Raw genomic sequence first — 21,003 nt, 5'->3', positions numbered from 1 at the left:
CCTAGAGGATGGATTTTTGTTAGCCCAGCCTTAGTCTGCAATCTTACCTGTTATGCTCCTTGGGCAGTTGTTTGCATTGTGAGGAAATGAAAACACCAGACAGCTTAAACATTGATGTCGCCGTTTCTTGGCATGCTTGTTTAGTATTTATTTTATTATCCTTCTCCTGGACCCAATGTAGCTTCCACACATACAAAAGACACAGGGTGCTATCTCCACTATCCAAGTGAAGTCCCTCCTCTTACTTTCCACACCGATGGTGACAGAAGAGAAACATAGTTCTAGGATTCAGATATCCACTAAGAACCGAGAAACCTGAGAATGATAGGCAGGTTTCAAGTAGTCTCCCAGCTCTCCTTTGCTGACCCATAAGTAGTCTGCTTTCTCCTTGGGTGGAAGCTGGGGGCTGCCCTCCAAGAAGGCTTTGAAGAAGAACACTTTTCCTCCAGTGTTGGTCTCGGTGCGGATTGCCGTGGGGAACTTGAACTTGTAAAAGCCACAGGGTGCATTTCCTAGGAACTTGGCCCGCGTCTGGATTCCTTGGGAGGTTCAGAAGATGGAAAGGAAAAGAAAAAGGCAGCAACCCAGTGAAGACCATGAGAACAAACAATGATTTCATCCCTGTCCCCAGCCCCCCACCCCTTTATTTAAAGTGCTTTCCTTCAATTCCAACATGTGTTTTAATATTGACTACAGAGATTCTCAATCATGCTGACTCTATAAACCATTTAGAGCAGGGGTGTCAAACTCAAGGCGAAACAGGCCGCATCTGGACCATGGGGTGCTTAGATCTGGCCCATGGGGCCGAAGTGGAAACAGCAAAGGACCACGGTGCCTCTGCCAGCAAAAACTGAGCTTGCGAGGGCTGTGTACAGCCCTCCTGAGCTCCGTTTTCGGCTTTGACAGTCTCCTGCAGCCCTCTGCCAGTGAAAACGGAGCTCGGGAGGGCAGCTGAAAATGGAGCCCAGGACCATGCATGGCCATGCCCACCATGGCCATGCCCACTCAGTCCCCACCCCCGCCCTCAACGTCAAACACAACCCTGATGCGGCCCTCAATGAAATCCGAGTTTCACCCCCCTGACTTAGGAAATGCTGTAAAACAGTATGAAACAGTTTGTAATTTAGGTCCTATTCCTATTTAACTATGATTACACTGCAACTGAATGGGATTCGCACATATTCTTCCATAAACCATGGCTCATGTTGTACAGCAGCCAAGTTCTCAATTTATTAACGCACAAATAACAAACCACAAGAATGAAATATATTGCCTCAAAAGAAACAAGCCACAAACACAAATGTATTATTGTTCAGATACAAGATACTTCAAAAAGAAAGGATCCCAAAAAGATTGCAACTGAAAAATACACCCAACAAAGGAAACTGAAAGTATATAAAGAAAAAGAAGGGAAAAGAAGGAAGGAAAAAAAGAAGGGAAAAGTGGAGAAATTTTAAAGAATATAAATATGTCACCAACCTGGAAGGGTAACCAAGAGCCGTTCTACTGTGCCTCGCAACGTCTCTCCTTGTTGCCATTCTGTCTGGGGCAACAGCCATATATCTTCATCTCCAAGTTTCTGCTTAACCAAAAGCAGCAAATTTTGGTCCAACTTCCTGTTCAAAGAGGTTCGGTCGTTCTTTTGGTCAGCCTCTGCTCCGAAAGAAATTTAGCATTAGAAGTATTCAGCTACTCAACAACCCAAAGAGGCTACCATAAGGACAAATGAGCAAGAGAATTGCCACCAAGACCAAGGTGCAATTTGCAAACTGAACTGACTGCACAATCCTGCCCTACTTCTGGTGATAGCAAACAGCATCTATACTCTTATTATTCTTTATAAATCAGTAATGCAGATAAATTAATTATCCAATTTCCATCCAGTAACTTGGCTTAAAATTGGTTTTGATTTTGCAAAGCTCTTGACAAAAGCCACCTCTGAGGCACAGCAGCATTGTAAAATCAGTCATCTTTAAGCAGCACAAAATAATAACATTACAGAAAGTCTCTCCTTCAGTTCAACTTGGCCATTACCTAGATTCAGCCAGGCTTAATCATACCTACTCCTGACAGCTGAAACTGTAAAAGCAGTTTGGTTTTAGCTGGCCTGGAGAATCAACCAGACAGATGCTTTACAGGAGCTGGAGACAGCCAGTTAGTGGGTTGCCTATGGTAAGTGGGAAATGCCTCCAGGGGAAAAAAGCAGAAAAATTATACACAAGTTCATTCTTTCAAATAAAAAAGGACAGCCAGTACCTGATTGTGCTTATTGGAGGTAAAGGAAAGAGATTTTTTCTGAAGATATTTAATATTTAAAGATGTAAAATTTAAAACCACACACATTGCAGCTAATTGCCGTGCACATTTTTTTTCATCCTATTAATATTCAGCATCCTTAATGTTGCTAGCTTGTGGCTAACTGATCTAGTGTAACAAAGGTCATTTGAAATTGATCGGCTTTGGATGGAATTAATCATGTGATCTTCCACATAAGGAGTCCCAATGTGGATTTTACTCCGCTAGTCGTTTGCTGACTATAGGGGACAGTGCTAATCTCCATTTCAAGACCATTGAGTCAGCGCTGTCCAAAGACATCTTCGCAGTCATGTGACCAGCATCTGCCTTTCTGTAATGTAAGGTTGTGGGAAATGCTGCACTCTGAAATGATTTTTTTTTTAAAAAAAGTTTGTAGTCTTCTCCACCTGACTTGAAAAATGCTGATTTCTCTCTCAATGGTCTTCTCAAGCATGTAATTCTCCCAATTCAATAGAATTCATCAGAATTCAGGTATAGCCAACAAAGTTAGTAGGGGAAAAAAAGCATGGATTTGAACCTGTTATCCGTGGGGCAGGTATGAACTTCTGAAATTTCTGTTCCCAGGCATCTTCGATATCTTGGACCAGGACAATCGTCTCAGGAATATCGTATTTTTCTTTACTCCTTTGACGCAGAAACTCATCCTCTGCTAAACATCTGAGTTCATGGTCTGAATACAAGCTTTTCTCTACCTCTATCTGAAAAAAAAATAAGTTGCCAAGCGGTAGAAGCTAGCTTGCTTGTACACACATCCTAGAATAATATTTACAAATCTGGATCAATCCAAAATCATTCATTCACTTATATTACAGCCTGTCATGAGATCCTACTTCAGTAAATCCCAATTAAATGAAGAACGGCTTAGCCCTATATAGGCCATTGGTCCATCTAGTCTTATTTTTTTAAGGTATCTACCAGTATATGAACAAAATATTTTTCATGGAAGATTCCTATATTTTTAACAAATACAAAATAATGAGAAGAGTGACATTGTTTCAAGTTTTTGAAAATGTCTCCAACATCTGACAAATAATTTGTATTTCACAGACCCAGGGTTCTTGAACCAGTTTCAGAAACACTACTTTAGAGCGATGAGTGACAGCTAATTGGGTTTTAAGCCACATCGGCTTCTGTGGGATCAGCCTACCTCAACTCCTTCCCCCAAACATCAAAAGACAATCAACAAGGATGAAACAATCATTATCTTGCAATTTTACCCTGGGACATGTATATTTGCCTTTATTCATGATGAAATAATTACTGATGAAAGCCAAATCTGTTCCAACCCCCATACTCCAGGAAACACTCTTACTAAGATGCACAATTCCTTGACCTCTGTATGAGGATCCTGCACTCTTGGGCTTCTTCCAGATGAATGAAGGGGAGTCCTGCCCACAAAGGTGATTTTGGGGTATCGCCACAATTTGGTGTAGTAGTTAACACATCAGACTAGAAGCAGAGTTCTAGTCCTCATTTAGGCCTGGATCTAGCTGGGTGACCTTGACCTTAATTCTGTATCAGCTTTGTACCCCATGTCATCCGTTTAGTAAACTTTCAAGATTTGTTTTTCCCACCAGGTACATGTATACATCTGAACTAGACTTTGTTGTTTCTCTGTGTCATATATGTGAGTATATGCATAACTCTGTTCTTATTTATTATGTCATGTTTTATGTAATGTATATTGGAGGTGGTGACCTTTTGTGTGCAACAAAATTTCATTTTAATATATGCCGATTAGTGTACTTTCAAAGTGACAATAGTTCACTTTTATTCTAAAGTTATTCTAAGGCTACTTCTGCTGATTGCCGGCTGCCTGCAATTTGGTAGTTCGAATCTCACCAGGCTCAAGTTTGACTCAGCCTTCCATCCTTCCGAGGTCGATAAAATGAGGACTGAGATTGTTGGAGGCAAGACGCTGATTCTGTAAACCACTTAGAGAGGGCTGTAAAGCACTGTGAAGCGGTATAAGTGCTATAGCTACATTCAAAGTTACAATGTTATTCTAAGTTTTAAGCCAGTCCCTTTCTCTCCACCCTAACAAGGAGGCAATGGCAACCCCCTTTTGAAATCTCACCAAGACAACTGGGCATGGCTAGTCTAGTGAAGAGAAGGAGCAGGGGGAGGGGGGACATGATAGAAGTCTTCCAATATTTGAGGGGCTGCCATAGAGACGAGGGGTCAAACTATTTTCCAAAGCACCTCAAGGTCAGAGAAGGAATAATGGATAGAAACTGAGCAAGGACAGATTCAAGCTAGAAATAAGGAGGAACTTTCTGACAGTGAGAAGAATCAACCAATGGAACAGAAGTTACCTCTGGAAGTTGTGGCAGCTTCATCCCTGGAGGCTTTCAAGAAGAGACTGGACTGCCATTTGTCAGAAATGGTGTAGGGTCTCATGCTTGAGCAGGGGGTTGGACTAGATGACCTATAAGGTCCCTTTCAACTTTGTTAATCTATTAACAGAGGTAATCTAGATGACCTATAAGGTCCCTTCCAACTTTGTTAATCTATTAAAATCTGTTATATGTTATCTGGTATAAGGTTCTCTGCCTGAGCAGGGGGTTGGACTAGATGACCTCCAAGGTCCCTTCCAACTCTGTTAATCTGAACCTGCAGAGATTTCTCCACAGACAGTCACCGCGTGTCAAGCCTGCCTCAAAGGCACCCAAAAGAAACCCCATACCGAACCCTTGCTTGGAGCTGCAAGGACCAGATGGCCGGTGGATCCAGAGAGCCACAGCAGGACCCCCCCCCCCAAAAGCTTCATCGCTGGGCTCCACCCTTCCCTTCTAGGTCTGGGATTCCCCCATTCCCCAAAGGCTTCTGGAAGGGCAGAGAGGGCCCAATTACCCGAAAAAAGCGGGTCTTCCCCGCCCGCTCCTCCCCGAAGGCTTCGACTCCAAGAAAGCCTCGCCGTTGCTTCCCCACCCGGGGCAGCTCCAGCCACTGCGGCGCCCCACCTGCCGTGTCAGCTCGGCCATTTCCTCCTCCTCCGGGCTCGGAGGCTGTGCGAGGAGCGGCCTCCGTTGAAGGCAAAGCGCCCCGTAGAGTTTCCATCCCGACGCGGCATCGGGACCGTCTGAAAGCGCTCTCCGGCCGGCGCAGAAACGGCTCCAAGTGCGGATGGAGAGCAGGGCCCGGCCGAGGGGAGCCATTTTACCACCAAAGCCCCACAATGCCGCGCGGCGACTGCCCGCTTCCGCCAAGGAACGCAACTTCCGCTTTCGGTAACCCTTTGAAAGGCGGGGCCTCGGACCAGGCTGTCGTCTGTGGGTGTGTGGGTGTTTGTCTCTCTGTGTGTTTGTTTGTTTGTATGTGTGTCTGTGTGTTGTGTGTGTGCGCGCGCGCACAACCTGCAGGGGTCCCCAAACTTGGCAACTTTAAGACTTTAAGCAGAGCTGGCTGGAGAATTCTGGGAATTGAAGTCCACAAGTCTTAAAGTTGTCAAGTTTGAAGACCTCTCCAAGGGACACACACACACTATTCAAGGTCCCAAAAATGTTTTTGAAAAAATTAAAATTAAATGTTTTCAAAACTTGAAAAACCAAAATATTATGAATTATAATTCTACGATGGCAAAAATCATCAGTAAATTTCTGAAAAATTGCAAGGTTTTCCAAAATGGAAAAAACCAATTATTATGAGTTGCGTTTCTACACTGGCAAAAAGCAACCTAACTCACAAACCTTCCCATGCTTGATGTAATGACTGATATAAACATGACTATTTTTTTTTCCTGCTTAATTCATTCCTGGACATTTTGGATGGTTAAAAAAAAATCTTGCAAGTATGCAAGAAACAATGAGACAAACTAATATCTTGAATGCAACTTTTGAATGCAACTTTTGAGAAACGCATACTGGTTTGATGTCCCAAAGGTGCTTTTTCAGGAGGCCACTGGACTTCCTTGTTTTTTTTTCTTTTTCTTTTGAAGACGCTTCGCTTCTCATCCAAGAAGCTTCTTCAGTTCTGACTGGATGGTGGGGAAATGGAAGGATTTATATTCCTTGCAGACAGCTGGGGACATAGATGTGTGTGTGTGTGTGTGTGTGTGTGTATTATTTGTCAGATGTTGAAGATATTTTCAAAAACCTGAAACAATGTCACTCTTCTCATCGTTTTGTACTTGTTAAAAATATAGGAATCTTCCATGTAAAATATTTTGTTCATGTACCGGTAGATACCTAATGGGTTTAATATTGTTATTTTTACAGGAGTCTGTGAATGTGTCAAGTTTAATTTTTGACATGGTAAATGTTGATAAGTGTGATCCATACAAACACAAGCTCTTTTATTCCTCCATAATTTTTAAAAGTAGAGGGGTCCTGAGAGCAAAATATTTAAGAAGTACTGATCTAAGCTACAGTAATATTATCAAAATTATGTTCCTAAAACTTTCTATAAATTATCCATAACTGGGAAGTACAATAATGCCTGTAAACATATATTTCTCTGAAGAAAGGACCTTTTAAACTCTTACGAAAGCATGAGAATTGCTGCTGTGGGGAACCTCAGACTAGATGGACAAATGGCCTATATAGTGCTAAGCCATTGTAGGAAGTTATCACCCAGCCCTCTCCCAGAAAAATGAAATATCCTAGGAAATATTGAAAAGGCAAAATATTTCTCTGGATGTGAAAAGAAAGAAACATGTTTTAAAAGACAGAATAGCTGCCTGCAGCTTCCTGCCCATCCCCACTTTGTCTATGGGCCATTAAGAAGGCCAAGCTAGTCCCTTTACATAATAAAGAGTTCTCCCCTTCAGCTCCAGGGGGATGGGATTAAGGCATGATAATATTGGCCCTTTACCCAAGTCACCACATGGCATCTGAGAACTCAACCAAACCTGGATTCAAAACGTAGCCTAGAGAGTTGCCCCTGCATGGCTCCATGGGAGTCTGACAATCAATCAGAATACAAGCTCAAGATCAAAGGCCAGAGAGGGCATAAAACCAGGGACTCAGCATCTCTGTTTTTCCTTCTCTTTTCTCCACCAACATTGAAGCATGTGATCACCTTTTCTGTTCAGGGCTCAAGCCATGTGGTCCTGTCCAAAAATAAACCATCTTTCCAAGCAGCCTCCATGTCTCCAGTGTCTTTTCCCCCACTTGGAGCCGAACCCAGGAGGACATTTCTTCCAACACCATTCTTCATTTAATTGGGATTTACTGAACTAGGATCTTATGACAGGCTGTACTATAAGTGAATGAATGATTTTGGATTTATCCAGATTTGTAAATATTATTCTAGGGTGTGTGTACAAGCAAGCTACTTTCTACAGCTCGGCCACTTGTTTTCTTTTCAGATAGAGGTAGAGAAAAGCTTGTATTCAGGCCATGAACTCAGATGTTTAGCAGAGGATGAGTTTCTGCGTCATTATATATTTATCTCCATAAAGGCGATGAATAAAGACCTTTCATGCTCGGGGACACAACTATAACCCCCACCCATCCACCCGCCGCCGCCAGACCGTGCAACGCTTCTCGGCGGCCCTAAATCTGGTTAAAAACTTCCCCCTCCGTCCCGCTTGAATCGTCAAGAGAAGCGAAGGGAATTAGGCCCCAAGCGCCTGTACGGATGCTGCCATGCCAGGTCGCGGCCATTGAAGGCTCGCCGGCTGCGCGCCGCCATGTTTTTCTTTTCCTCCCCTCTCAGCCACGCATCGCGATATTTGACCAGCGGCGGTGGAGACTCCGCCCCTTTTCCCCCTTGGAAGCCTCGGAGTCCCGGAAAAAAAAAAGCACCATGCTGGCTGCGCTGGCGATCGCCCGGCGGGGGCTCTTGGGGGGCGGCTCGGGGTAAGGAGGGAAGAAGCGGGGTAGGTCGGTACGCCTTCTAGGGCTGCAAAGGTCGAGTTCCCGCTTTGAAGCGGAGGAAGGCAGAAACCCAACAGGTCCAGCCTCCCTGGTGCGTTTCTGCCTTCCCTCCTTTAACCTCCGTGCACCGGTGATCTTAGGTTGATTGAGGTTCCTAGAACAATGCGACGAGGATGATCTGTGCATTGCATGCATTTGCATTTGCATTGCACGCATTTGACTTGTCCCAAGTGTTTGCAAAGGAGTTGGAGAACTACAGTTCCCATCATCCTGACACACACACACACACACACACACACACACACACACGGGCAAACGGTCTTAATCCCACCTTTTTATCTCTGGGGCGAGGGTCGCTTTGCGGGGGGGGGGGGGAAGACTCCAGGAAGCCTTTGACAGTCTGCTACTCTTGGCTGCAATCTCCATGCTTCCTGGGAATCATGGATTCTCTAATGCCAGGCCAATTGCAAGGGCTGGCTGTTGAGGATGGAGCTTTGAATCCCCATTTGCTGCCTCGAAAGAAGAGAAATTGAGAAATCACACCAGGCATCAGCCAGGTGACCAAAAAAAAACAAACCAGGGTTCCTCCCCCCTCCCAAAAAACTTTAAGCATTAGAAAAGGTATTTGACAGGATACCAATGTATGCACCAGTTTCTTACTCCTTTCCCTGTGGTTTGTTTTATTGGATGGGTTGACAAAACGTTTTGTTGAATTACTGTGATTGTGCTTAATGAAAGTTTAACTTTTGTGTTTTTTCTGTGGAAAACCTTAATTGAACGGGCACAAAGGTTAGTTCTAGCAGAAAGGGGAAATCATGGAGGTAAGCAGCCATCCGTTAACACTGCCCAGGTAGCTTGGGTACGCTAGAGTCCCACATCGGGAAGGTCAAATCTTATAAAATTATCCTCTCAGCAGCTGGAAGCAGTGGGCCATCCTGGGCAGTTCATAGGAATTCTGCACTCGTTCGTCAACATGCTGTTCTTAAATTTGGATCTCTTGTTTTTCCTTCTTTGTGACTGCTCCAGCATCACTTTTTCTCGGAGTATACAGACAGGCGTCCAGAGATTTCAAACATTACTGGAAAACTCAGACTCAGCAACAGACAAAGAGCTAGATTCCACACAGTCAAAGGGCTTCAGGTGAGTTAACGTTGCACTTTCCGGGATGCAGGCAACTGCTTATTTGTAGGAAAAAAATACGGTGTGCATAATTGCAATGCATTTTGTAAATAGGGTATTTCACCTAGCGGTATTTTGGAAGTGGGGAGCAGGAAAGAGACAAATTGTGAAATGTAACACTTCAAAACCAGTTCCCACCATCCTGTCAGAGCTGAAGAAGCTTCTTGGGTGAGAAGCGAAACGTTTTCAAAAGAAAAAAAGGAAGTCCAGTTGCCTCCAGAAAAAGCACCTCTGGGATTTCAAACCAGAATGCGTTTGTCAAAAGTTGCATTCTAAGGAATCCTTTAGCAAGATATTAGTTTGTCTCATTGTTTTCTTGCATATTTGCGAGATTTTTTTTTTTAACCATCAAAAATGTCCAGGAAAGAAACAAGCAGAAAAAAATAACCATGTTTGCATGGGATTACATCAAGCATTGGAGAGTTTGTGAAGGTGTAAAAGTTAGGTTGCTTCAAGGAATTTTGCTAATGCAGAAACGGAACTCATCCTATTTGGTTTTTCAAGTTTTGAAAACATTGATTTTTTTTCTGAAATTTACTTATTTTTGCCATCATAGAATTATAATTTATGATTTGCCATCATAGAATTATAATTCATATTGTTTTGGTTTTTCAAGTTTTCAAAATATTGAATTTTTCTGTAATTTACTTATGATTTTTGCCATCGTTGAATTATAATGTATGATTTTTGCCGTCATAGAATTATGATTTTTGCCCCTATAGCGATCACCTGTTTCTTTATTTTTAGAGCTTTTAGGCTGATCAATATAGAACTCTCAACTTTTAATTGGGACTAAAACTCTACAAGATATTTAAAAGCAACTTCTAGAGCATGTTTCAAACATCACAAGTAAAAACGTGAAGAGCATCAAATGAAAAGCCCAATTGCATGACCCAAGAGGCAGCCAAAACAATCCAACCCATCAGCTTAATGGAACAGCCAGGTTTTCACTGTGTTTCTAAAAGCCTCGAGGGCTTATTGATTCATATTTTAATGATTTGAGTTGGAGGAGAGCTGCATCAAAAGGATGTCAGTCAAATTTCAGGAGAGGGAAGAGGCCCTTCAATATTTTTTTTTAATTAAAAAAATCACTCTCTCCCTCTTGAGCACTTTTCGCCAGAATGAGATGATGTCTAGTTGGCTTTATATAAACTGAGTATATATTATGCTTCACTATAATGCTCTTTGTTGGGATGTGGTGGCTCAGTGGCTAAGACGCCGATCTTGTCGATCTGAAAGTTTGGCAGTTTGAATCCCTAGTGCTGCGTAATGGAGTGAGCTCCTGTTAGTTGTCCCAACTTCTGCCAACCTAGCAGTTTGAAAGCATGTAAAAATGCAAGTAGAAAAATAGGAACCACCTTTGGTGGGAAGGAAACAGCATTCCATGCACCTTTGTCGTTTAGTCATGCTGGCCACATGACCACAGAGACGTCTTCGGACAGTGCAGGCTCTTTGGCTTTGAAACGGAGAGGAGCACCGCCCCCTAGAGTTGGGAACGACTAGCACATATGTGCGAGGGGAACTTTTACCTTATAATGCTCTTTATTAGATGTTGGCATACTGTATTGTGTGAAACTGACTGGCTTTGAGTTTATGAGTAATGGTTTATGGCTTAGTGTGTTCCAGTGCAGGTGAAATGCAGATTATAGAGGGTGGGGATTGAATATCGGTACAATCCTATTGTGTGGGAATCTTTGAACAACTATAATCATCTTTTAATGAGCCCATAATCCCTTGCTGGATGGAGTCTGGGAAACTGAATGGAGCTGAGTGTTTCCTGGCCGGATGCCCTTCTTGTCGTTAATGCAGAGTTACATTCAGCAGATATATTCTCATTGTGCCAAGAGAGAGAAATATCTGCCATTACCTGGGATCGAACTCACAGCCTTCCGATTGTGAGGCGAGAGCTCCACCTCTAGGCCACCACAACCACTCAGCTTTGAACAAATATGCCCATTGATAATCTGATGAAATAATCCTTACACCTCTTGAATAATGGAATGGGGAGCTGATGGTGGTGGTGGTGGGGGACTTCCTAAGCTGTTGAACTGGCTAGTGTGTCTATCTTCTCTCTTTTTATTTTCAGCTATTTCCCTCCAGTGCTGGGAGAAGAAAGTTCCTTGCGGTGGGATGGAAAGAAGTTTGAAGAAATCCCAATCGTTCATATCAAAGCTACCTACAATAAGTAAGTGACTGGAGGTTCTTCGTGCAGAACAGTTAGCAAGAGCACTTAGAAGATTTATATACTTGCCCCCATAGAGCTTTGCAGCATTCTTTGGACAGTTTACAATGTCACCATATTGCCTTGACAATCTGGGTCCTCATTTTACCCATCTCAGAAGGAGGTGACTCGACTTTGAGCAAGTTGGGATCAAACAGCTGGCAGTAGGCAGAATTAGCCTGCAATACTGCATTCTAACCACCGTGCTACCACGACTCTTAATTATCTAATGCTATAGGTTTTGTGGGTGGTGATTCAAGGGCACAGGTCTTCAATAACCCAAGTTTTTTCAAAAGCTAAGAACTCAGGTGCAAAATGCAAGCCATCTTTATAGTGAAGTGCTGTATATAATGTTATATAGTGATGCTTCATAATGCCACCCAAAGTTGCCTGATAGTTAGCTAGGCAGCTAATAAATTTTGGAGACAGATGATAGATGGATGGATGGATGGATGGATAGATGATGGATGGGTGGATGGATGGATGGATAGATGATAGATAGATAGATGATTGATAGGTAGCTAGCTAGCTAGCTAGGTAGGTAGATAGACAGACAGACAGACAGACAACTTCTTGAAGGGACCCCTACTTGTTTCCCTTCCAACAGAGCAGCCTAGTCTCCAGTTCTTCTGCCTTTGCCTGGTCTACACCCTCACATAATTCACAGTGCATGCAAGTAATTGCGTGTGAATGATGATGATAATAATTTATTCTCCTACCAGGTTGGCTAAAGACAACCCAAATATCAAGAGGCTTATTAGAGTGAAGAAACTTTCAGTGAAAAAGCTTAACCATTAAATTTGCTTTGGGAGTTTGGGCAGAGCAAGATTGCAGTTGAAACGGGGCTGGGTTTTTATTTGTTCCTTGGGTGGGGATGTTTTGTAATCTAGGTTAAAGCTCTTGTAGGACTTGTACGGAATGCATGTGGGAAAGACCTTGGCAGATAGGATGAAGAGATACTGCCTAGGGAATGGTCTGGTATGAGCCACGGTGGCGCCGTGGTTAGAGTGCAGTACTGCAGGCTACTTCTACTGACTGCCGGCTGCCTGAAATTTGGCAGTTCAGATCTCACCAGGCTCAAGGTTGACTCAGCCTTCCATCCTTCCGAGGTGGGTAAAATGAGGACCCAGATTGTTGGGGGAAAGAGGCTGATTCTATAAAATGCTTAGAGATGGCTGTAAAGCACTGCAAAGCGGTATATAAGTCTTAAGTGCTATTGCTAACAGACAGTATATTCTGCAGCTGGATAGTGGACAGGGTGAGAAGCTCAGAAAACGCCCCTCCCTACTTTCCTGGGCTGTAAAGGAGATAGCAGGAGATGTGCACTTTCAGACTTGTGAGATATATTAATGCATGAATTAACTTTACAGTAAAGGGCAACTGATCCGATCATGTTTTCTCTCTGCTCTGCCTGGTAAGACTGACATAATGCTACAGTCTTCGTGTTATTTTCCTTAGAATGGCGAGCACTAATTTGAGTAATTTTCAGTAATAATTGTCAAGGAAAACGTCTGAAAGTGACAGAGAAAGAAAGACACACGTTCATCTCCCCGCACAACTTAAGAGGATTAATTGCATCCTTCCAAATGGTTAAATGTCTCAAAACTGACCGTCTCCAACCTGGTACCCACCAAAGACGTTGGAACCGGAGCTCAGCGAACATACGGACTGGACCTGCTAAAAATTGCAGTCTGAGCACATCTGGAGGGCAGCCAGTTGGGAAGAATTATCCTATTTTTTAGTCCATTTTGGGACAAGCCTTGTGTCTCAAAACTGGCAGCGATTCTGTTTATTTTTTGCATCCTAGTTCACCCACTTGCCTCCTCCCTATGGGAGAACGAGAATGCAAGAGCCGCGTTAAATTACTAGTTGTTGTTTTTTTCCAGACAGATTTGCAGGGAATCCAAAAAAATAGCACAGCATGTAGATTTCTAATCAAACGTTGTTCCTATCATCCCACGACATCTGTAGCACTCACATCCAGGTTTTCACAGCTGAGAAAGTACCCCTGGTCCTACTAACCTGTGGCTACATGGGGTTCAAGAATGCGAAGAAATCGACAGCTCTTGCAGCGCAGACAACTGGCATCGCAGCAGGAAACGTAAGTCCTGTTCTTGGAACGAACCTTTCCCTAAGTTGAGATGAGCAAAGACTTATCGGGCTGACCAGAACTGGCTGGAATCAAGGTTCTTAAATCAGCAAACTCTTATCCAAGGAATCCTTATTCTTACCACCCCTAATATTTGCTTGCTCTTTGAGGAATCGTTGTGGTGGGGTTCCAAAATCCCAATTGCTTAGACATAGATAAGATGATCAGAGAACGATCACAAAGAATGATTATATAAGTGAACAGAGACCAAGATCAGGGACTGCTTGGTCTTATATGTTACCGTATTTTTCGGATGATAAGACACACCGGTGTATAAGACGCACCAAGATTTTGAAGAGGTAAGTAAGAATTTTTTTTTTTGTCCTCCCTGGCCCTCAGAACCATTCTGCAGACTTCAGCAGGGCTGTGGGGGGGGAGGCAAAAACGCCCCCGTTTTTGCAGAAAATTTTTCCTTCCCCCAGCCCTGCTGAAGCCTGCAGAGTACTTCTGGGGGCTGGGGGAAGGCCCGTTTTTTGCAAAAATGGGATGCGGGGGCAGGATTTCTTGAGGCCAAAAATGGCTGTATTCGGTGTATAAGACGCACCAACATTTCCATGCTCTTTTGGGGGGGGGGGGGGAAGGTGTGTCTTATACTCTGAAAAATACAGTAACTCTAGAATCTGAAGGATTTGCATAGTCTTTGGTTTTATGCAGTAAAAGGACAGAGCCTTACTAATCCTAGTTTTGCTGCATCTTTTAATCTGTACCGAGCCGTGGGAAATCCATTTGCAAAGAAAACAATGAGCAGCATTAACTTCCTCCAGGTTAACCGAATTGCTCCTTCTTAGGGAATAACTATTATTCACTTTCTGGTCCTTCCTCAAAAAGAGAGAGTGGGTGAAGAAAGGATTAAAACTGTGCTTTTGGAAGGGAAGTCAAATATGCCAGTCTGGATGAGCTACCCATCCAATGGCTAGGTTAACATATACCCCTAACTTGAGAGACCGCCTTCTGCCGATTACCTCCCTAAATCGACCAATTAGATCGCACAGACTGGGCCTCCTCCGAATTCCATCTGCCAGTCAATGCCGACTGGCAACCACACGGAGGAGAGCCTTTTCTGTTGCAGCTCCGACCCTGTGGAACGACCTCCCCGTTGAGATCCGTACCCTCACCACTATCCAGACCTTCCGCGCAGCCCTCAAGATCTGGCTCTCCCAGCAGGCCTGGGGATAGGTTCCCAATTTACCCGCCCGAGTGTTTGATTGCTGAATGAAAGTTGTGTTTTTACTATTTTTTCTTTGTTCACATACTGTTCTGTTTTTGACACTGCACCCCCCTCCCTTGTGGTTGTAAGCCGCCCTGAGTCCCCTCAGGGAAAAGGGCGGCATATAAATCCCAATAAAACTCTAAAACTCTAAACTCTAAACCCCTTAGCCAGAATTCCCTCCAAAGGGATTCCAGAAGTATGGGTAGAGTGTTTATACTAAGTTAGTCTTTAAGGAACACAGCTGGGACACGGAATTCCATCTTGAAACAACTGCTTTCCTGCTCAAAATTGACAAAACTAGTCAGTTCTGCTTTTCTTCAGTCTATTAACCACTCCCCTGCCCTTTGGAATGCACCAGCAGCACAAGCCAACAGCCAGATGAATTCTCTATTGTGTGTATGTTTAGTCTCTTGCAATCCCTTTCTCTCCCATCTCTCTGCAAGGAGGGGAGGGGGGAGAACAGATCACACACAGGACAATGCACACTGGCTGTAATGGCAATCGTTAATTGTAAAGGTTTGTTTTTTTTCAGCACTGTGGTTAAGTTTGAACAATCACTGAAATGAAGCATTCATTAATCGAGGACTAACCTGTGCGGTCAGATCAATTGAAAACAACAGAATTTATAAAATACAATTTTGATTTGAATACAATCAGAAAGGTCGGTGGTTCGAATCCCTAGCGCCGCATAATGGAGTGAGCTCCCATTACTTATCCCAGCTTCTGCCAACCTAGCAGTTCGAAAGCATGTAAAAATGCAAGTAGAAAAATAGGAACCACCTTTGGTGGGAAGGGAACAGCGCTCCGTGCGCCTTCGGCCTTTAATCATGCCAGCCACATGACCACGGAGACGTCTTCAGACAGTGCTGGCTCTTCAGCTTTGAAATAGATGAGCACTGCCCCCTAGAGTCAGGAATAGCTAGCACATATGTCCGAGGGGAACCTTTACCTAAGGTGTCAGGGAGAAGAAAATATATAGTAAATCAAGACCTCCTCGGGCCCAGATGGAGGGTCTTTAAAAAGCCACTAGATGGCAGTCTTCACCCAGCAGACTTACTGTAACATTGTCAGGCTTCACTAGAAATTCCCATTAATCATTTTGGATGTAGGAAACATTTAAAAAGAGCTATGGCATAGCAGATATGGAAGGTTTCCAGCTGAGCATTTTAATTTTCCCCATTCTAAATGTAGCAAGATTCTTATGTACTGCAAGCAAGCCATTTCTTCCCTGGTGGGTTGAATGTAAATGACTTTCGTAAGAACTTTTAACTTGTATGCAGTTCCAGGACTGGAAAAACGATGGTAAATAGCAGCCTTCACCAAATCTCTGGACATACAGGAGTTCAGCACCCAGCATTTCAGCCAAGATAATCAATGGGTACTTTGACTGGAAATCTGGAAGTGAATAGCCAACCTATTTCGTGGGAAGTGCTGCTGAAAAAGTGTGATTTTTGCTCAGACGCAAATCAGAAAAAGATTCCAGCCTTCTTCCTATTTATACAGGACAGAGATCCTAGATTTCTGCAAAGCGCCTTCCATCACGGTTGCCTCCCCCCCCCCCAACACCCCCCCCCCCCCATGTTCCTGTTCCACAAGTTGTTCTGGGAAAAAATGAGCAGTTCCATTTAAGCCAGGAGGTGGTATTCAGCAGGTTCAGACCGGGTCACCCGAACCGGTAGCAGAAATCATGGATAGGTGGGTTCCGGATCCTGTCGCAACCGGTACGCTGTGATGGGGCCGGGCGTCCACCGCCCTGCGACGCTCCAGCTGCTCGGCGGAGTGTCGCAGGGCGGTGGTGCGCATGCATGCACAAATGGCCTGGTAGGGTCAAATACCGGTAAGGAGAGTGGGCAGGCAGGCAGGTGGGCCCTCCGCAGCACTGCTCCCACCAGGCACCGGTATGCCTGTACTGGGGCGTACCAGCTGTAACCCACCATTGCCGCCCCCGCCCCGTCTCTATGCCGTGTATTTAGGACACATGCATGGAAAGTGTACGTGTGAGCAAAGTGCATGCACGGAAGGCCAGGCACATGCGTGAATTGAATTGAATTGAATTTATTGCATTTATATGCCGCCCTTTTCCCCAAAGGGGACTCAGGGCGGCTCACAATCCAAGTCAAGGGAAGGGGGTACAGATAAGGAATAAAAAAGACGAACAGAACAATACACAATTTAAAAGCACACAAAAACCATACCATTCGAGGGGGGGGGGGCAAAAGCTCTTTAGCCCCAGGCCTGTCGGAACAGCCAGGTTTTAAGGGTGAAAAGGATGTATGTGGTGAACCGGTGGTAACAAAATGTGAAATTCCGCTCTGATTGTGGTGCTGATGAGGATAAACAGATCGCAAAGTATCAAGATCTCAAAATCCAAGTTGAAGGATTATGGCGTAAACAGGCTCTCGGGGGGTCTCGGTGGTTATTGGCCCACCGAGTGCTATACCAAAAAAAAGTCTTTCTGCCTACGGAGGCCAATACCAGCCAAAGAAGTGGCAGCTGCGATTTTACATTGCTGTGAGCAGATAGTTTATCAAACGCCGATGCCGCCTGAACTCTGAGCAGCTCTCAACAAAGAAAGCATCATGAAATCAATAAATGCCTTTTGTTCCGAAGAAAATAGCGGTCTTTGTCCCACTGAGTAGAAGCTCCTGTTCAGAAGAAAGGGCAAATGGGATCTAGGTTGAAGGTTGGAATAGCGGTCATTATACTCTTTGGTTCATTGCATAACATGCTTCTTTCTTCTCTTTCCCTGTCCAGAAAGCAGCTAAAAAGGGCGTGTACCACGTACGGGTTGTGGTGAAAGGCCTGGGACCTGGGCGGCTGGTAAGCGCTTCCCATTTCTTTGTAGTCATTCTTCGGGTGAGAGGGAGCCTTTATTGGCTGAACTCCTGCATTTATCAAGGGCCACAGGGAGGGAGTGATGTCACTTAAATGGGATTGGGCGTATCTGTTCTGAACTAGTCTTCCCAAGAGCATGAAGCAAACTCCTTGTCCTGACAAAAAAAACCTCCTTTTATTAATTTGCCGTGAATTCTGCTCATTCACATCCAGCAAAGTCTTTCAAGGGAGGATTTATAGTCACAGACCTTATCTGGCTTGCAGAGCTGCCAGGTCGATATCTGCAAAACCTAGCAAGGAGTCTCGGAGAGTCAAGAACCAATTAAGCGAGCTAATTGTCTCCTGCAAACTCCACTCCCCTTTCGCTCCTCTTTTATTTCCTCTGGGAGGGGCCATTCCCCGTCCACCTGTGGCCTTACTCCCAAGTTGACCCCTGTTCTTTAGCTGCTCCCATCGTCTGGCAACTCTGTGCATGCGCACACAGGGAACAGGCTGCAGCTAGTTCGTCTGCCTCACTGATGTCTGACTCTGAAGGCAGCTGATAACTGGCTTACGGCTCTGGCCCCGTCTCTGCCTCCAACACAGAGCCCTCATCAGAGCCTTCCCCAGACTCCAAGACTGGCCCATGTTCCTCCCCAACCTCCTCACTGTCTGACTCTGCTGCCAGCTCTGCTGACCACTAGCAGACCACAACGGTATCATGCGAGTAATCTGATTGCATGCCATGGAAGCTTCTTCTCGATTTCAAACGGCCTTCCCCATCTGCTGTCCTCCAGCTGTGTTTGACTGGAAGCCCAATACTTCCTCAACAACTTGGCATTCCTCATGCTGCCAGGGGCACTGGAAACCAAAATTCCAACTCATCCACGGGTTGGGGATGGCTGCTGGAGATAATCCAGATTGGCAGCACCTTGGCTGTGATGGTGAAAAGCTCATTTGGGGGGGGGGGGAAAGGGGCTGCTAATGGAGCATTTGTCTGCAACTTCTAAAAGCAGCTGCATCTCCCCACCCCACCCCACTTTGCACAATTTCTGCAATTTGCAGCATAATCCCTGGGAGAAGTTCTCTTTAATGTAAGACAAATTAGCACTTAGACTCACCTACTGCTTCATAGCGCTTTACCAGCCCTCTCTCTAAGCGGTTTACAGAGTCACCATATTTGCCCCCAACAATCTTTGGTCCTCATTTTACCCACCTTGGAAGGATGAGTCAACCTTGAGCCTGGTGAGATTCGAACTGCCAAATTGTAGTCAGCCGGCAGTCAGCAAGTTTTTCCCCCATGCCCTCATTCTGCTAAACAACTAAATTCTCACCACACTGTCAAACTATTTACTAAGACTGTACTACTATTATTCTTTTCATCCTCCCTGTTACTTACCTCCTCCTACTTATGACTATAACCTTGTTGCTTGTATCTTTATGATTTACATCGTTATATTTAGTTTCCTAGTATGATTTTGATTGCTTATTTAGTATCCTACGACTATCATTAAGCATTGTATCTTACGATTCATGATGAGTGTATTTTGGATGTACGCTGAGAGCTTATGCATCAAAGACGAATTCCTCGTGTGTCTGATCACACTTGGCCAATAAAGAATTCTGTGCTACCTAAATTATATTAAAGTAACCAAAATATCTTTTAAACAGTCCCCAAGGTATGTCACAACTTTTGAGCGTCCCTAATGTTTGGAAATTAAAAGTGGAAAAATTTGACACACCCTAGCTGTAGCATTAGGGTCGGGGTGGCTCAGTGGCTAAGATGCTGAGCTTGTCCATCAGAAAGGTCGGCAGTTTGAATCCCTAACACGGTGTAACGGATTGAGCTCCCGCTACTTGTCCCAACTTCTGCCAACCTAGCAGTTTGAAAGCACGTAAAAAATGCAAGTAGGAAAATAGGAACCACCTTTGGTGGGAAGGGAACAGCGTTCCGTGTGCCTTTGGCATTTAGTCATGCCGGCCACATGACCACGGAGACGTCTTCGGACAGCGCTGGCTCTTCGGCTTTGAAACGGAGATGAGCACTGCCCCCTAGAGTCGGGAACGGCTAGCACATATGTGCAAGGGGAACCTTTACCTAGCTGTAGCACGTGTACCTCCAGCAGTAGCAGCTTTTTGAATCTGAAGCAGATATGGCTAAACTAGATTCACCAATTGTTTCCTAAATATAAGGCCTCCTCCTTTGATTTCTAAAATGTTGCGGCAGGGGGGGGGGAGTAGAGATATGCAAAAAGTAAGGTGCTGCATATCTGAGGCATCAAACGGGACATGCTGAAACTACGGAACTGCAGAAGTTCTAAAAACCTTGTTTGAAAATCTTTAACCAGCTTCTCACATTTCACAAAGCTGTCATAGAGACGGCGAAGCTAGGCTAACTTTGTATCTGGCAAAGGAAGATTTAGGGCTTTGCAAGTTATCCAAACTCAAGTAATTATGGTTTATCCTAGAAATTGTGCTTCAACAAGACCGTGACTTAGCATTCCATGAGCCCCGTGTCGATATCTCTCGTTTCCCTTTCAGGCAGCCATCCAAGGCTTAACCTTAGGAGGGCTGGAGGTGATCTCCATCACGGACAACACGCCAGTGCCACACAACGGCTGCCGTCCTCGGAAAGCACGGAGGCTGTGAGAGGAGGGGAGTCAGGAGGGAGGAAGAGAAGACGCTGTGCCTGGATCTCAAATAGTTTATGCAGCCATCTTTGGGCAGATATTTTTCTCACTGCAACTTTCAGAGCAGGGACAGGCTCGAGGGTTTGGGAAGGCAACCCAGAGACTTATGTTTATAAAGTGTGAATATTAAAAAATAAAAACTTGCCTCCATCTCGGAGGGACTCTTGGAATTACATTTTTGCTTGGGGCTGCTTTCTGCTTCTAACCTTACGGACCGAATCGTTTTTAATCATCCTTTTCAACCTGATCCAGGCTGGTTTGCGAGGAGCAGGTCTTTTTCCAGTTGCAAAACGGGTCAGCTGGAAACTCCCACCATCTACAGAATTCCCCACTGTGCCATTTGGGATCCAACTCCCTGTCTCTTTATGTAGAGTTCACAGATCCACTTGCCACAGGGGGGGGAGGGAGAGATATTTTATTGCTCATCAGCAAGTGCAGAAATCCCATCTCTTGCTAGAATTTTTCTACTATCGTTTTCCCCCCCAAAAAATAAGACCTCCCTGGGTAATAAGTCTGATCGGGGTTTTTGAGCACATGTGCTAAAATACCATATTTTTCGGAGTATAAGATGGAGCAGAATAAGACGTACCAAGATATTGAAGAGG

General features: G+C 44.5%; 2 protein-coding genes across 2 annotated transcripts; one reads left to right on the top strand and one right to left on the bottom strand.

Moving 5' to 3' along the window:
* Window positions 1-107: 107 nt before the first annotated feature.
* Window positions 108-5,563, bottom strand: MRPL46 (mitochondrial ribosomal protein L46). The gene is made up of 4 exons (XM_032233564.1): window positions 5,280-5,563; window positions 2,834-3,014; window positions 1,480-1,653; window positions 108-539 (listed from the first exon to the last, which is right to left on the bottom strand). The coding sequence occupies exons 1-4, from the start codon at window positions 5,472-5,474 to the stop codon at window positions 289-291; spliced, it is 801 nt and encodes a 266-aa protein (XP_032089455.1). The 5' UTR covers window positions 5,475-5,563; the 3' UTR covers window positions 108-288.
* A 2,445-nt stretch (window positions 5,564-8,008) lies between these two features.
* MRPS11 (mitochondrial ribosomal protein S11) lies at window positions 8,009-20,573 on the top strand. Its single transcript, XM_032233515.1, has 6 exons — window positions 8,009-8,117; window positions 9,162-9,275; window positions 11,401-11,499; window positions 13,507-13,636; window positions 17,649-17,714; window positions 20,250-20,573. The coding sequence occupies exons 1-6, from the start codon at window positions 8,065-8,067 to the stop codon at window positions 20,355-20,357; spliced, it is 570 nt and encodes a 189-aa protein (XP_032089406.1). The 5' UTR covers window positions 8,009-8,064; the 3' UTR covers window positions 20,358-20,573.
* The last annotated feature ends 430 nt before the right edge of the window (window positions 20,574-21,003 follow it).

Source organism: Thamnophis elegans, chromosome 16 (genome assembly GCF_009769535.1).
Source record: "Thamnophis elegans isolate rThaEle1 chromosome 16, rThaEle1.pri, whole genome shotgun sequence".
NCBI lineage: Eukaryota > Metazoa > Chordata > Lepidosauria > Squamata > Colubridae > Thamnophis > Thamnophis elegans.
The sequence above is the reverse complement of the archived record's forward strand: the minus strand, read 5'-3'. Positions and strand labels throughout refer to the sequence as shown.

Excerpts from the sequence above, each read along its gene's own strand:
- MRPL46 (XM_032233564.1), bottom strand. The coding sequence starts at position 5,474 with ATGGCTCCCCTCGGCCGGGCCCTGCTCTCCATCCGCACTTGGAGCCGT. Across the intron at positions 1,654-2,833 it reads ACCTGCCCCACGGATAACAG|AGGCTGACCAAAAGAACGAC; the intron begins GTTCAAATCCAT and ends CTTTCGGAGCAG. Across the intron at positions 540-1,479 it reads GCTCTTGGTTACCCTTCCAG|GAATCCAGACGCGGGCCAAG; the intron begins GTTGGTGACATA and ends GAACCTCCCAAG.
- MRPS11 (XM_032233515.1), top strand. The coding sequence starts at position 8,065 with ATGCTGGCTGCGCTGGCGATCGCCCGGCGGGGGCTCTTGGGGGGCGGC. Across the intron at positions 8,118-9,161 it reads CTCTTGGGGGGCGGCTCGGG|CATCACTTTTTCTCGGAGTA; the intron begins GTAAGGAGGGAA and ends TGACTGCTCCAG. Across the intron at positions 11,500-13,506 it reads ATCAAAGCTACCTACAATAA|CACTCACATCCAGGTTTTCA; the intron begins GTAAGTGACTGG and ends CGACATCTGTAG.